Raw genomic sequence first — 14,705 nt, forward strand, 5'->3', positions numbered from 1 at the left:
ATATTTTTCTAAGCAAAGCATTTAATTTTAAGGTTGGACAAAATTATTCCAAATAAGTGTTAAATATTTCAAGTTAAATATTCCAAGTCCGTGGTTAGATATTTTAGTGACTTTATTGAATTTTTTAAGTGGAAATGGAGTAAGTCTTTAAAGATACTTCCAAACAAAAGGATCGTAATTTTATTTAGACTTTGAAATTTTCTCTAGGCAATGTCAGCTGAATCACTTCCCAATTCTTGACCTGAAATGACTTCCCTCCCTCCCCAGCCCCCCCACCCCAGCTCGTTTGAGTGTACAATCTTTTGGCACAAAGTATAAATAGAGCATTTTTCTTTTCAAGTGTAAGGACCCCGGCTGTTCCCGCCTCCCATCCTTCTGTCGACTCGTGGTGTTTGGAGCCCAGCCGCCTAGTCCTCACGAAACGGCAAGTGTAGTTTTGTAGTAATCTCTGCAGCGGTAGTGACATTTTTGTCTATTATTAGCTCTCGAGATGAGAACGCGTTAAACTGGCGGTTTCTTCTTAGCGAACCTCCCACGTAGGCATTGAAAGATCTTTCACTGTATCTTTTAGTGCACCCTTCTACCAAACAGGAGCCTAAGCATGGTTTTTGGAGGGAGTACGTTAACCGCGGAGTGGCACCCAACTGTGCGGTGAGAGATGTATTTACTCTGTGTGTGGGATGGTGGCAAGTCAACCGGAGCAACTGGTAGAAGGAGCCTTGTCTGAGAGAGGGGAAAGAGGAGGAATAAAAAAAGATCACTTGTTTGCCCTGAAACTTGCCAGTCTGTTTTTTTTCGTTCCTCCAATTGCAAGAGTTTTTCAAATAAATCACGTTCTCACCGCAAACCCACTTCCACCCTTAAACCCTCAAAGCTACAACGCTGCTGGTAAGGTCAGAAATGCGTAATGGATGGGGGGCTGGTATGCGAGATCAGATAAGCAGAAGGAAACCAGGCTTTTGCGAGCCGGAGAGGAGTAGGTCGATGAGATTAATCAGTGCTGTATGCGGTTAGAGAGCTGCCAACAGGGGGAAATACATGTCCCTTTTCTGGAAACTGCTCTTTCCCCAGGTATAACCCAGCATCTCCCAGTTTGAACTAAGCTGGCGATATTGGAGCAACAAATGATAAGTCCCGAACTTCCTACAGATGTGCTGCCATGTGTGTGGTACCATCCCGAGCTCACTGAAGTCAGTGGGAGCTTTTGTGATTTATGTTGGCACAGTTCGTGCCAGGATTTCAGTCCGGCGCACAGACGCAGCAAGGCGGCTCGTCGCTAAGCTGGCTGACGTGTACGGCACGCACGCTGACTGCAGCTCATGAGGCGCTCAGCTGGACTATTTAGTTTGGGTGCTCAGCCTCTGAAGTCAGCGGCGGGACAGGGACACTTCCCAGAGGCGATTTGGACCTTTAGCGTGGTGGCTCACTGGAGCTGCGTCTTTTCCCTGACTGCCGATGGAGCCCCGGTCAAGCAGCATCCTGCCGTCAGCATTCTGGTAACCTGAGTCTAAGGGGATGGCGATAGCCTTTGCCTTGCTTTTAAGCCCTGTTTTAGTAGAGATTCGGAATGGTCCCTGTGACAGGTGATCTGTGTACAGCAGTAAATTCAGGAGAGAGCTGGCTGGTCAGACAGGTGTCCTATCTGCTCCACCATCTTCTTTTATCTCACTTTGGGCCTTCGTGGAGTTACTGCTTGTGCCTTGATCCCAGGGGAAGCAGGGGATTCATGGCACTTTCAGCTTCCCAGAGAAAGGCCTCTTTCTGCCATAACTGGCCTATCCTCTGGGTCTTAGCTTTTCCATCTTCAGCAGCTTAGTACACTGATTGGCAGCTAGTAAAGCCCTGAAAACTTAGAGGGAGCCATAGTTAATTACTGACCAGCTACAATATTATTATTAAGAATTCTGGTTGAGCCTGTTTTAGTGCAGTTCTCATGACTTTTGTATAGCAGCTGGGAACCTAACCCATAACCGGTCAAAGATACCAAGAAGGACTTTGAACCAAATGGTGGGTAACTCTATTATGGCACAGATGAGATCTGTTCACTCTCATATTTTAAAAGAAATGCTGCTTTTTGAAGCCATTTTGTAACTGTTGCTGGAAAAGAGAACTGAAACACGTTTATCACAAGCTGCCTCCTGAAGCTATCACAGGGCTCTAAGTGCACCTACAGGTCTATGTGAGCCTACAGTTCCTTCCCGAGACACTGCTTGGGTCACCTCTCTGCTTGGGCAGAGGTGAGGTAAGACACTGCATCTTTACTTAAAACGTGGGTCCTCTCTTTTCACATCCCTCTCCGCATTCCCTGTCACTGTTTGAGACCCACCTCCCAAGGGCTCTCCCAAGACATCCGCCACCTCTTTGGTTCAGCCCCACTAGTTCTTGTGAGTTGGGTCCCACAAGAAGCCTTTGAGGTTATGTCTGTGCTGTGTCCAACTCCTGCCTGCTCCATGGGGTCACAGCATCCGTACAGAAAGCTGGAGTGGGCAGGAATGGGATGCAGCATGGATGTATGTGGCCGTGCTGCCTTACCGGTATGGGAGGGCAGACACCATGAGCCCACCTGGTTCAGGTGACAATAGCTGTGAACATATGGCAAGACGGACGGGACAAGCCTGGCAGGATCCTTCCTACCTAAAACTTGTCTGAGTTTGGCCACCCATAGAGCAACTACATATTTGATACCATTACAGCGTGTTCTTCCTCGAGGCTACAAACGCCCAGTGGCTCAGGGGTAGGAAGTGGTAGTTTGGGGACTGGAAAGGTGATGGTATCAACTGGTAGTGCTTTTTGAAATCTACCATACCCCAGGATGTGCTTCTTGCTTCTGAGCATGAAAAGTGACAGCTGACCTCTGTGGGGTAAATTCACCTCTGCCGGTGCAGGGATGATTCATGACCCACGTGTGAAGTTTTTGGTTTGACCTTTTGAGAAGACAAAATAAGCAGGCGGCCAACTACCCCTGCCCTACCATCTGCTTTGAGTTTGGGCATAATTTGGTATTTGCCCTTGTGGTTGCCTCTGCTGGTGATAACAAAAGGCTAGGAGCGAGACTGTGTGAGGAGAAAGAGAAGTTAACTTATTTCCCAGGGTCATGGTTGCAGCGGGGGGAGCAGGGGAGTTTAGACTTCAGCCTGGTCCATGTTCCCTTAATAGAGTCCCTTCTGGAAGAGACACCAGCATTGAAGACAACTCCCATGCACAGAAAGAGAGCAGGAGCCCAAGAGAGTCACACACAGGATGACACTGATGCTGTACACCATCACCCACGGCTTCTGCGCTTAATTATTAGCTTGTTGGCAAATGTGTTTGCTTGCAGCAGGACAAAAGTGGGTGTTGAAGGATAACTTGAAGAGGCAGGGATGCGGTTGTTTACACATGAGTTACCACGGTGATTTTTGTGCGTAGATAGCACCAGGGAAAAAACTTCAGGGACCTGTCTCTCTCGCTTCGGAGTCCGTTAATGTCACTCAGGTCATGTAGTACATCGTTGTACTATGGCGATGTTGCACGGGTCCGTACTTAAATCTCAGAGCATTCTATAAAGCAATGGCAGTAACCTGCATTTTTAGCCTGTAACTGGCTTTATACAAATGTTGCCATGAAGTTTTATTTTTCCCCTTGCATACATTTCTGCTTTTCAGATTGTGAAAAAGAGCATTAAAAACATCCCTGATGTTTAATGAGTCCTCCAACATGAAATTAAGCGTGAACAATCAAAAAGTCGTCAAAACAGTAATTACTGGGATACACAACATTTCCTTACAAGAGCTGAGATTACACTGACGTTTCTGAGGAGAAGTAACAGATTAAGAAGAATGATTTTATTGCCCGTTTTAGAAATACGTGGAGGTTTTCGATCCTATTTATAAACAAGCGAGTGACAAAACCCTCATTGATTTATCCAGTAGGCTGATGAAACCTTGCCGAGAGGGAGTAATGCGGAGCCTAATCCCGCAGCCCTGGCTCAGGACAGCAAACCTTGCTCATACAAATAGCCTCACTTCCCCCATTAGCACCGCATTTATTTCTTTGTTCAGCATGCCTAGGGCACCTGGACATCACGGTGTACAGCATGGCGACAGCCAAGAGGTGACTTAATAAAAATTTCTACGCTTAGCGTAGAAATGTCTTATAAAACCTGTGAGATGTTTAAGTCCTGCCAACGTGTTCAGAGGATGAAATGCAGAACTGTTAAAGACTGGTGGGATTTTTTGGCCATCGGTGAGAGGGAGAACAAGCCAGAGAGGGGAAAAAATTTTAGTAGATAGTTTAAAAACATTTTTCTCATTCAAATCACGGCCTGAAATGGATGGCCAGCACTGTAGATCTTGAGAAATGCAGAGAAAATGAAAAGTAAGAAACTTTATCCACACAGAAACTGAAATACATACTTTCAGAAGCAACTGGTTTATGTGCAATTTTTCATAGCTGTGCTTTTAGGAGCTCACGTTTATAGCTACAGCCTCCTGAGCGCTCCCAGACTCAGTTCTTCCTGCCTGGAGGTTCAAAAGCTCAACTCTGAAGGGCATGTTGCCTATCACAGGGTGGTGGATGGTCCCAGCTCCCAAGAAGTGCCATCAGGAGCCGGGCATGATAATTGCTGGGGGGAAATGGAGCTGCACTGGTGGCTGTCTTTTCCTCCTTAATATAGGGCAACGTACAGAGCCTGGTGCTGGATGTGAGTGGCTGGACTCCAGATCTATTATTTTTTTTTCATCTACATTCAGGAAAAAAAGGAAATACAGAAAAAGGGAAATGAAGCTAACTGGCCACACTAGAACCACAAGGAAATACTATTCACTCGTCACATGGATGAGATTTGTGTAGTTTCACTTAAGTGAGGTTTAAATTAAGAGGCAAAACCAGAATATGGTCAGAAACCATAAAATGTCCTGCTTCTGACATTTTCAGACCTGTTTTTTCTCCCCTGACTTCATGAACTTTCCCTTTATGGTAGTGCTGGCCTTGATCCCACAGCTGATCTTGTGTTATGGATTTCCTTGGTTTGATTTTGGTGGAAATTTTCTTGAACATTCACTTGTCTTGTCCTAAAATAAAGCTAATCAATGTCAAACTAACCATAAGGTTTGGGAAAAAACAGGTTCTTGATATGTTGGCACAGGAAAAATTAAAACAAAACTAAAATCACGGTCCTCACATAAACCAACCCCTATGTAGCTTGTCATCCTCACTTTCAGGGATGTATCTAAGAATAGTCTGCCAGTAGCTGAAAGCAGAATTACTTTTCAATGGTTGTGATTTACTACCCACAACAGGTAGGCATCCATTAGCTTGTGCATCAGTGGCTTGGTGACTGCCTAAATCTTCTCTTATTTGGATTCTGTTCTAGTTTCAAATCTTAGGGACAATTTTGATGCTTGCTCTTGTTGTCCTGATGGCTGTTTACTTCATGAGAGTGGACAGCATAGTTGATCCTAAGGGAAGAGGCGATTGTCAGCCTTTGTGAAGAGGTGGAGGAGGAAGAAGGACTCTATGGATAGCTCCCAGGAACCACAATAATTGAGGACACCAATAGGTCCGATGATTCCTGCAGGTAAGCTATGCCCAATGGCACACGGAGAAGTAATCACCAGGTGAAGAAATAGTTACAATGCTGACAATATCACTATGGCTTTTGTTCTCTTCCCATGGTATATTAAGTGATAAGGTACCACTCATTTGGGAAAAGTGGGGGTGTTATTTACGCATTGGGTCATTGGTAGCTGCCTGTTATGAGGGGTGGTAGGGGCAGTATCGCAGCTCTGCTCCTGGTCCTGTGCTTGTATGTTCAGCACAGCTCTGTTGCTGCTCCACCACCTCCATCCATCCTCCCTTCGTGGCAGCGGTGGGAGGCAGCAAAGCAACCAGCGGGCAAAGCAGCCTCCCCTGAGCTCACCCTCTTTCAGAGGCTGGAGGGGGCAGTGGGTGTTTGTCCTGGCAGAGGGCAGAGAGGGTACCAAAGCGACATCCAGCCCCAGGGGGTTACTTTTTTCCTCATCTTTAGGGTGGTAAAATAAAAAGCTCAGAACAGCTACTGAGAAGCCATTTTGCTGGTTTTGGGAGGACAATGTACGATATATGCTTGGCTATAAAAACTGGGTATGGAGAGTGCTCCCGGCTGCTTTGTCCAGCTCAGCTTGTTTGCTTTTGAGGTTGACATCCAAATGGCCTACTGTACCGCCTGAAAGGTGCTTGGTTTCCTGCTTGGGTCACAGTCTCTTGCTTCATAATATACAGTTGTCATTGCAGCTTTGAACTTCTGGATGACGTTCCTATGACTTAGCTTTTCAGATAAATAGCACTGCAGCCGAACTCTTGTACCGAGCCCGGATGAGTCTCCTTGATATGGCCCATGAAATAATTCATGTGGCTTCTTACTACTGGTCCCTTACTGGGAAGGATGTCAACGTCAATGATTCATTTTCCAAGCAAGTAAGAGAAAATCAATGACAAAGACATCTATGGTTGTGTGTCTTATGTACGTGTGGCAGATGGCAGATTGTGTCATCTGTCTCCCAGAGACATTGCTTGACTCTTCCTGCAAACCCAGAAAGCTTTTCCATGCTAGTCCGAAGCAGCAGACCAACTTTCCTCCTCCAGTCAAGTTAGACTCCATCTAGTCTCTGTCCGTGTCTCTGGATATTTTTATGCTGTATTTTAAGAGCAATCAGAGGTCAGCCTCAAAACCACGCTCTCTTACCCTGCAGAAGGTGACCCTGTGGTAGGGGCAGCCAGTGGCATGGCTGAAGAGCCTACAGCATCCCTGATACGCAAGTGAACATGCCAATTCCCACTGGCTAACTGGAAGAGACAGGAAGCAAAGTCTGCTGGACGTTTGACTGCTTCAGAGGCCGCTTCTCCCCCGTCTACATACACAGCATCTGCATTCACCTGTTATGCAGGTGTCCCTGCACCACGCCGTTGGGCAGCAGCTTAGCCCTTTGCAGGGCTGTCCTCCTGGGCACCCTGTGCAGCCAGGCTTCCACGGGACCTCTCTGGCTCTACCACCAAAAGTAAATGACAGAGGCCGTGGCACAGGCTCACCTTGCCACCGTCCACCATGTTTACTTGTCCCTTGGCTCTCTTTTGGCCTGTGGCAGCTGGCACCCTCCCAGGCAATCTTGAGCAGGGCCTGGGGGACTATTCTGAAAAGCAGAAGGGCCAAGTCCGCCTTATTTCAGGCAGGTAAGGAGTTCAGTCCTGTGTCAGGACACGGAAGGCTTGCGGAACGATAGTGGTCATGCTATTGCAGTGAAAACTGAACAGATCATCTGAATATAAATGAGTCACAGTCTGACAGCAGAAGGATGAAATCACTGACCTGTGTGTTTTCTTCTTTACAGGCTTCTCCTCCAGCTTTTTGTCCAGAGCGTCGCATCCAAGACCGCTCTGCTGTAATCAATATTATCAGTGAGGCACGGAAATTTGTCTATGTTTTCATGATGGAGTATTTCCCTACCAGGCACTTCATTCATTCAGAAAGGTACAATTTTAATCCTGAACAAGTCAGTTGACTGCACTATTTAAAGGAAAAATATACTATTCCCCTCCTTATGCAAGGAAAATATTCAGTGGAGAGAAGTGAGGCTTTGTTTTGCATTCACGACTGCCTTTTGGGCCGTGCAAATACTGATGCTGCAGGGAAGGTGGTATCCAACACTGCCCATGTGCTTCGCTGTCGTTTTAGAGCAGCCTCCTGGGCCCTGCCCAGAGCAAGAAAACTGTGAAGCGCCAGACTAGGGACAATCAGGTGCAGTTCCCTTCAAAACACACCAGAGCATCTTTATGGATAGAGAGAGGAATGGAAACAGCAGAAATATATCTGACTTAAGGCTTTTCAGAGAAAATATTGCTTTGCTCCCCGCTTCTGCTCCTGTTTATCCCTTTCTGTTCTTTACTTCTGAAGACTCTTGACTTCTGGCTCTGCTGCCTGTTTGACCCACTTGTCCTGTAGTTTAGAGGCCGATTCTTAACTGTCCTTGCCGACCTTTGCAATGGTAGATAAAACAGTCTCTAAAAGAGACTTCTTGGCTTTTGTTTTCCTTTTTTTTATAATTCCATCTAAGGACGTCCAGGTTCCCAAAGCGTGCTGGGTGCATGCAGCAGCAGGTCTCCAAGAGAAGGTGGTAGTGGTGGTCTGGAGGGATCAGATTGCGTGTGGCGGATGACTGACACGGTCCCCGTGGGCTGCCCGAGATCACAGCAAAATGATGCAGACTCTGCACATCGACTCAAATCTGAGTAACACGGAAAGTTACCCAGTCATGGGGCAACAACTAAGACTCCAAATCCTCTTAGATATGCTTGAATTAGGATGTTTACATGCAACCAAGTGCTCTGAGTATTATCTGCTTACAACATTCCCGAGTTTTCCAATCGTCTAAATAATCTGACTGAGAAAGAATTTCAAGCAAAATAATTACGTACAATGTGGCTTGTAAAGAACAGGGTGAGCTCCGGACTGCATTTAGGCACAATTATACCAAGCGTCACGTCCTCTGGCATGAGTCTGTAAATCCTCTGTTGTTCAGCTGGGCATGTGTGTGTTAGCAGGAAGGGTGTAGGATCATGGATAGACACAGATAATTCCACTGTCCTTGAAACAAAATCTCAAAGTCCAGCTTCCACTTGGAGGATATTTTTTATAAATCAAACAGCTTAGAGGATTTTTGGTTTCTGTGTTGTACAGTTGAATCTCTGGGTTTCTCATCTCCTGCTCTTAGCCAAGAATAGGTTCACAGAAAGTCTCTTCTCCCCCTTAGGAATGAGTGTGTTAATATTCCTCATTCTTCATCTGAAGCCTTAATCCGCCATTTGTGACATCTAGGGCCGGAGCTGATGCAAACAAGAGTTTGAAAGGCCTAGGGGAAGTGGTGCGGGGCCTCGGGCTATCGCCACAGCAACCAGCTGTAGTGTAATGAATTGAGGCTGATTAGTTCAGGTTAGGTTCCTCCAGCAGCTGAGGCAGAGGGAACAAAGCTGCTGTCTTAATGCTTGAGCGTTAATCAACTAGAAACCAATATATTTAAAAAATGGAAACTGTTCAAAAATAGCACTTCTAAATAGCATGTTTTCCCAAGTTTTTCAGGATCTACGAGTCAGCCTGAGCCTGAAAGCACACGGCTGGTCTGTTGTTCAGGATAGGATGATGTGCGAGGGAGGATTTGAGAATTCAGGCCTTTGTACAGGAGACCAAAAGGAATCAGTTAGGCACATTAATTCATCATTGCTCATGGGACTGTGAATGACTGCCGGACCTCTCTCTCTGTATCAGTCCTCCAACCTCTAGTAAAGATGCTTGTCTTCCTCTGTGCAGCACTTGTTAGGATCTACGGAATGAAAATGTTACACGGGTGTTTGCAGTTGTTAGTCCTGGGATGTACACTGTCCAGCTCTTAGTGTTGTGTAGTTGGGTGAGGGATTAGGGAAAAATTTTATCCCTTAAGCTACTGCCAATGCTAATGTCATGAAAGCGGACAGCCCTGTGTTCACGAGAGCACAGCCGCGTTTGTTACCTCGAGGGCACACAGCATACTAAAGAGGGCAAGGAGGGCCGGGGAGGGATAGAGCCTGCCTGCGCTGGCTGACGGTACGGGACCACTGCAGACGCTAGAAATGGTCTCCAGGATCCTGAAATGGCCATAGTCTGCAAAACGGCTCTTAGGTTTTCCTCGGGGCTCTGCACTGCCCTGTTTGCTTCCTGCTGTATGACCTAGCTTGACGTTGGAGTTGCTGTTGTCATTTTCAGTTTCCTAAGGAGATGAGCATGATGACACCATGCTGTGTGTGTATCTGTGTACATGCACTATACTCAAGCTTTAAACTTTTTGATCAATTGCAACCAAATTTGGCAGAGAGCGGAGCTCTTGAAACACACTGGGAAAAGAACTGGCTGGGTAGAAGGCAGAAATCTTATTTATACCTCCAGTGAAGGCACGAGTGCTCCTCTTACTAGACATCAGAGATCCCATCTGTGCACTATGTCACTTGTATTCTCAGTTAATTGTCACAGCTTTATACTGAACTGTTTCAAAAATACTCCTCTTTCCATCCACTTACTTTTCTCTAGATACTGGCCAACCATTGACATTGCTCTGAGAACTGCAGCTTTCTACTACAGAGTACCAATCCGGCTTCTGGTCAGCTGCCGGATGCAATCTGACCGAGCCATGCTCTGCTATCTGAGGTCCCTGCGTGCTCTCAACAACCCACATGCCTACATCAGCATCGACATGGTAAGATAAGAAAGCTCATTTTTGGAAAGACAGCTGGAGAATATGGGTCCCCCACTGACTTTTGAGTCTAAGCTGCCAGTTGCGTGTGCAAACATCAGGTTTTAGAGGAGCAGATTGTCCATTGCTGCAGTGACTGTTTCAGGTCCTTAAGAAAATAAGGCCTAAGAGATAATCTTTGAGGAAGCAGCTATTGCAAGCTACTAGTGACACCAAGGGATGTGCCAAGCTGCAGCACTGGCGACATTATTCGGGCAGTCGCTTTTGCTGAGTAGCGTGACAGTAACAGTTTATATGACAACTTACTGCTCTTCTCATAGACCTTTTCCTGCATGGAGTATCTTAAATGGGTCTAATTACTATCGTTTTTTTACAATTGAGAATTCTGCTGAAAGCCTATACAAATGGACCCATTTTTGAACACTATTACACGTAGGCCATAGGCTGTGGGCTGGAATGCATCGATGTGGGTTGGGGATGGTGTGGAAGCTCCCAGCATAATGCAGTTACCACAACAGAGAGAAGTCACAAAAGTAAGGAGGAATGGGTTTTACCAAAAGAAAAAGGAACAGAAATGTAAATTTTAGTCAGAGTAAATGTAAATTTTAGTCAGAGTTAATGCAAAAAGTTAGGCATTATTGTTGCCTGCAGTACCCCTCGTGTCTGTGATCAGCCCATTCTAGCACAAAATAAGAGCAGCAATCAGTGGTAAATGCGGATCTATTAAACAGCTGCCTAAAACTGCATTTAATTGTCTGCCCTATAATGATAATAGCTGTGCCACTAATGGAACATTGTGAAGCAAACATTATCCTTATCTGATCTCAATTGCCTATCCAATTTTATGTATACTGGAAGTACTATTTGTTAGTTTTCTTGGATAAGAGTAAAATCTCTTTTATGGTACATTTAATAACAGTGTGTGGAATACTCTCTTCTGTTCTTTCTGTACTCTTCTGTTCTTTGAGAATATAGTAAATCTGCACTGTCCAATTATTCAGTCTGTTCCTCACTCTGGTATTTCTATTTATGTTTTTAATTTCTCTCCCTCCAGAAAGTCTGAATTGTTCCAGTTTTGAATCACACAAACATTCCTCGTGAGAGAGTGAATTATATCAAATATATCAAAGCAGCCTATATTGGTATGTATTCCATTATCCCAAGCACTTACAGCATCTTCAGATCTATAGACTGAGATAGGATGGTCTGCGATATCAAGAAAGACCTCATTTTGTCACATAAAGCAGATAACGTGTCAAAGTATATGGCTTTATCAGAATGTCTGCCCTGGGTAAAGAAGTAGAGATGTGAAGGGGAGAAAATAATGTAGGTCAAGTTCAGTAAGAGATTATTTCATATGATTGTGAACCATTAAGAACAGAAGATGACACGTCTGAGCGCACAGGCTGTGCCAAGCACAGTAGGAATTTCACAGACTGCACGCTCAGAATGATGCAGCGATGGCTGATGCTCTGGTACGTAACGCTATCGCGCTTTCATAAAAACAAATTGCTGGGAGGAATTAATTCCACGCACTGTTTGTTGAACAGAACTCTAGGAAAGGAAATGAGAAAACGGTAATGTCGATTGCTGCTCAATTCCTGAAAGTCAGGATGGTGTTTATTTTTCATTCTTTTATTCGGATCCCTCAGAAAAGGGAATGTGAAAGGGCTCTGGCATTGCAGTCAGCTCATCCTCCAAGCCACGCAAACCGGCAAATAGCCCGATCTTCCAATGGGCTGAGGACTTGCAGCTCCAATTGCCTTTAATAGAACTTGTTTCTCACTGAGTTGTCTTTCGAAGACAGATACGCAGATAATTTGTTTTCGTGCCTAAGCACCTTCTGGAACTGACAAGTAGATTTTTCTGGCTAAGGCGAAGACCAGGAGAAGTGCTAAATGATAAAATGTGTATTTTTTTCACAGTCTTTGATTTTATGAATTGTGGTAGCTTTAGAGAGAGCCCTAGACAATGTCTACAGCTGGATTCCCAGCTTTGCCTGGTTTAGAAGCGGGCATTGCATGCTGAGCTCAGAACAGCTCCTGGGGATTTATTGATCAAGGGTCCAGTTTCTCCATTTGTTTTCCTTTAACAAGTAAAGATAATTAAGTCCATTAAGGATTTTTTTTCTTTTTAAACACAGAAACCCATATCAAACGCTGGCTTTTATCCCTCTTAATACCCAAATGTTGCCCTCTATTCCCATATTTATAATGAGGAGATTCGTGAGTAGGTTCTCCTTACAGCACAGGCTGTAAGGAATCAGACTGTTTGGAAGCTTCAGGGTTGCAGTTAATACTGACTTTCTGAAAGCTGAGTTCTGGAATGAGAAGGAGGTGACCTGATTTTTGCTGCTCCATTGGTCCTAATGAGATTTGCAGTTGTACAGCAAATCAGCAAAGCCAGGCTTGTGGACTTAACAAGTACACAGATCAAACAGAGCACTGGGAAGTGAATGTTTTCCAATTAGCTACTTTTCCATTGCATAGGGACTTCCTATTGGTCGGAAGATTACTTCATTAAGACAGCTTGCGAGGGAGTAATTATCAAACAGAATTCGACCAACCCACAAAGAAGGCAACTGCCTACCCAGGAACCATTAAGAAAACTTTTTGGGTGAGACTGGAAGTCCAAACACGCAGTGACTCTGGAAGATGTGGAGGGACAGAAAGGCTGCCAGCAGAGGGGCAGAGTCTGAAGTGAATTGAAATATACCTTTTAAATAGAAACAAAAATACATTTGAACCTTGTTCCCCATGCAAAACAAGGAGCTTGCTTCTTTATGTCTTTGTCGGAGAAATTGCTTTCTCATGATATCCAACACTGACGATGTGAGAACTTCTCATAGTTGAGTATACCTGCAAAACCATTAGTCAGTGTGTGACATATCCTTTTTGTGTAATTACCTCATCCCAGAGTTAATGAAACGCATACAGTGTTATATGACAAGCTGTCTGATATTAAAGCACACATGGAAAATACAAACAGGTCTTAATACATTAGAGATACAGACCGTTATTGCTGTGCTATTTTATCTCAGGAAGCTATATGTTCCATCCTTAGTGTTCCATTAACAGTGTTTGCTTACATGTGTTTAAGCATTTTTTAACAAACTCCAAGCCACTTTACGATTTGAGTCATGTAAGTAATCACCTACAGCAGTGAGGGCAGATTTTTAAAATCATTTAGGAATTAGAGGCACAGGGGATACCTGTATGTCCGTGTTGAGGCCAGTTGCCAGAGTTAAATGAACACCAAGCTGAGTGGTGCGGTCGATGTGCCAGAGGGACAGGATGTCATCCAGAGGGACCAGGACAAGCTAGAGAGGTGGGCCCGAGCAAAACTCATGAAGTTCAACAAGGCCAAGTGCAAGGTCCTGCACTTGGGTCAGGACAATCCTCATTATCAATACAGGCTGGGGGATGACGTGATAGAGAGCAGCCCTGCAGAAAAGGACTTGGGGGTACTCGTGGATGAAAAGCTGGACAGGAGCCAGCAATGTGTGCTTGCAGCCCAGAAGGCCAATCGCATCCTGGGCTGCATCAGAAGTGTGGCCAGCAGATCAAGAGAGGTGATTCTACCCCCCTACTCTGCTCTGGTGAGACCGCACCTGGAGTACTGTGTCCCGCTCTGGAGCTCTCAGCACAAGGAAGAACATGGACCTGTTGGAGCAGGTCCAGAGGAGGGCCACGAAGATGATCAGAGGGCTGGAGCACCTCTGTTAGGAGGACAGGCTGAGAGAGTTGGGGTTGTTCAGCCTGGAGAAGAGAAGGCTCCAGGGAGACCTTGTAGCCCCTTCCAGTACCTGAAGGGGACCTACAAGAAAGCTGGGGAGGGGCTGTTTGCAAGGGCATGTAGCGATAGGACGAGGGGCAATGGTTTTAAACTAGAGCAGGGTAGGTTTAGATTAACACATTAGGAAGAAGTTTTTTGCAGTGAGGGTGGTGAGACACTGGCCCATGTTGCCCAGAGAGGTGGTGGAGGCCCCATCCCCGGAGATATTCAAGGCCAGGCTTGATGAGGCTCTGAGCAACCTGATCTAGTTGAAGATGTCCCTGCTTACTGCAGGGGAGTTGGACTAGATGACCTTTAAAGGTCCTTTTCAACCCAACACATTCTGTGATTCTATGAAATGCCTGGGATTTAAATCTTGGGGCTTGTTCCCAGCTCAGCTGCCCTGGACCTCTGCATGTCCGGGGGTCTGTGGATGTCTCTGTGTTGGCCTCATGCAGCAAATGGGATGGGGGGAGAGGGGTGAAGCTGCTGCGTGAGTGCTGGTGTGGCAGAGGCATCCCACCTGCACCGTGGGCAGTTCCCGGAGAGCCTCTTTGCTCATTTAGGCCTGTCCTGGTGCTGGCCCTGACCAGTGTTGTGTGTCTAGGCTGCCTTTTCTTCTGCAATCATGTAGGGACCACAAAACTGAGCCATCTGGAGCCTTATGTCCTTATCTGCTACTGTGCGGTGGCTCTG

At 45.7% G+C, this 14,705-nt stretch overlaps 1 protein-coding gene across 1 annotated transcript; it reads left to right on the forward strand.

Annotated features, from left to right (window-relative positions):
• The first annotated feature begins 3,657 nt into the window (after positions 1 to 3,657).
• On the forward strand, positions 3,658 to 12,933 carry PLD4 (phospholipase D family member 4). Its single transcript, XM_063333170.1, is given in 10 exon segments — positions 3,658 to 3,735; positions 5,354 to 5,445; positions 5,447 to 5,557; positions 6,253 to 6,272; positions 6,275 to 6,435; positions 7,104 to 7,188; positions 7,270 to 7,486; positions 10,073 to 10,238; positions 11,290 to 11,377; positions 12,725 to 12,933. Coding segments are annotated over 10 exon segments (1,209 nt in total). The 5' UTR covers positions 3,658 to 3,675.
• The last annotated feature ends 1,772 nt before the right edge of the window (positions 12,934 to 14,705 follow it).

Source organism: Chroicocephalus ridibundus, chromosome 4, assembly GCF_963924245.1.
Source record: "Chroicocephalus ridibundus chromosome 4, bChrRid1.1, whole genome shotgun sequence".
In the NCBI taxonomy this organism is placed as follows: domain Eukaryota; kingdom Metazoa; phylum Chordata; class Aves; order Charadriiformes; family Laridae; genus Chroicocephalus; species Chroicocephalus ridibundus.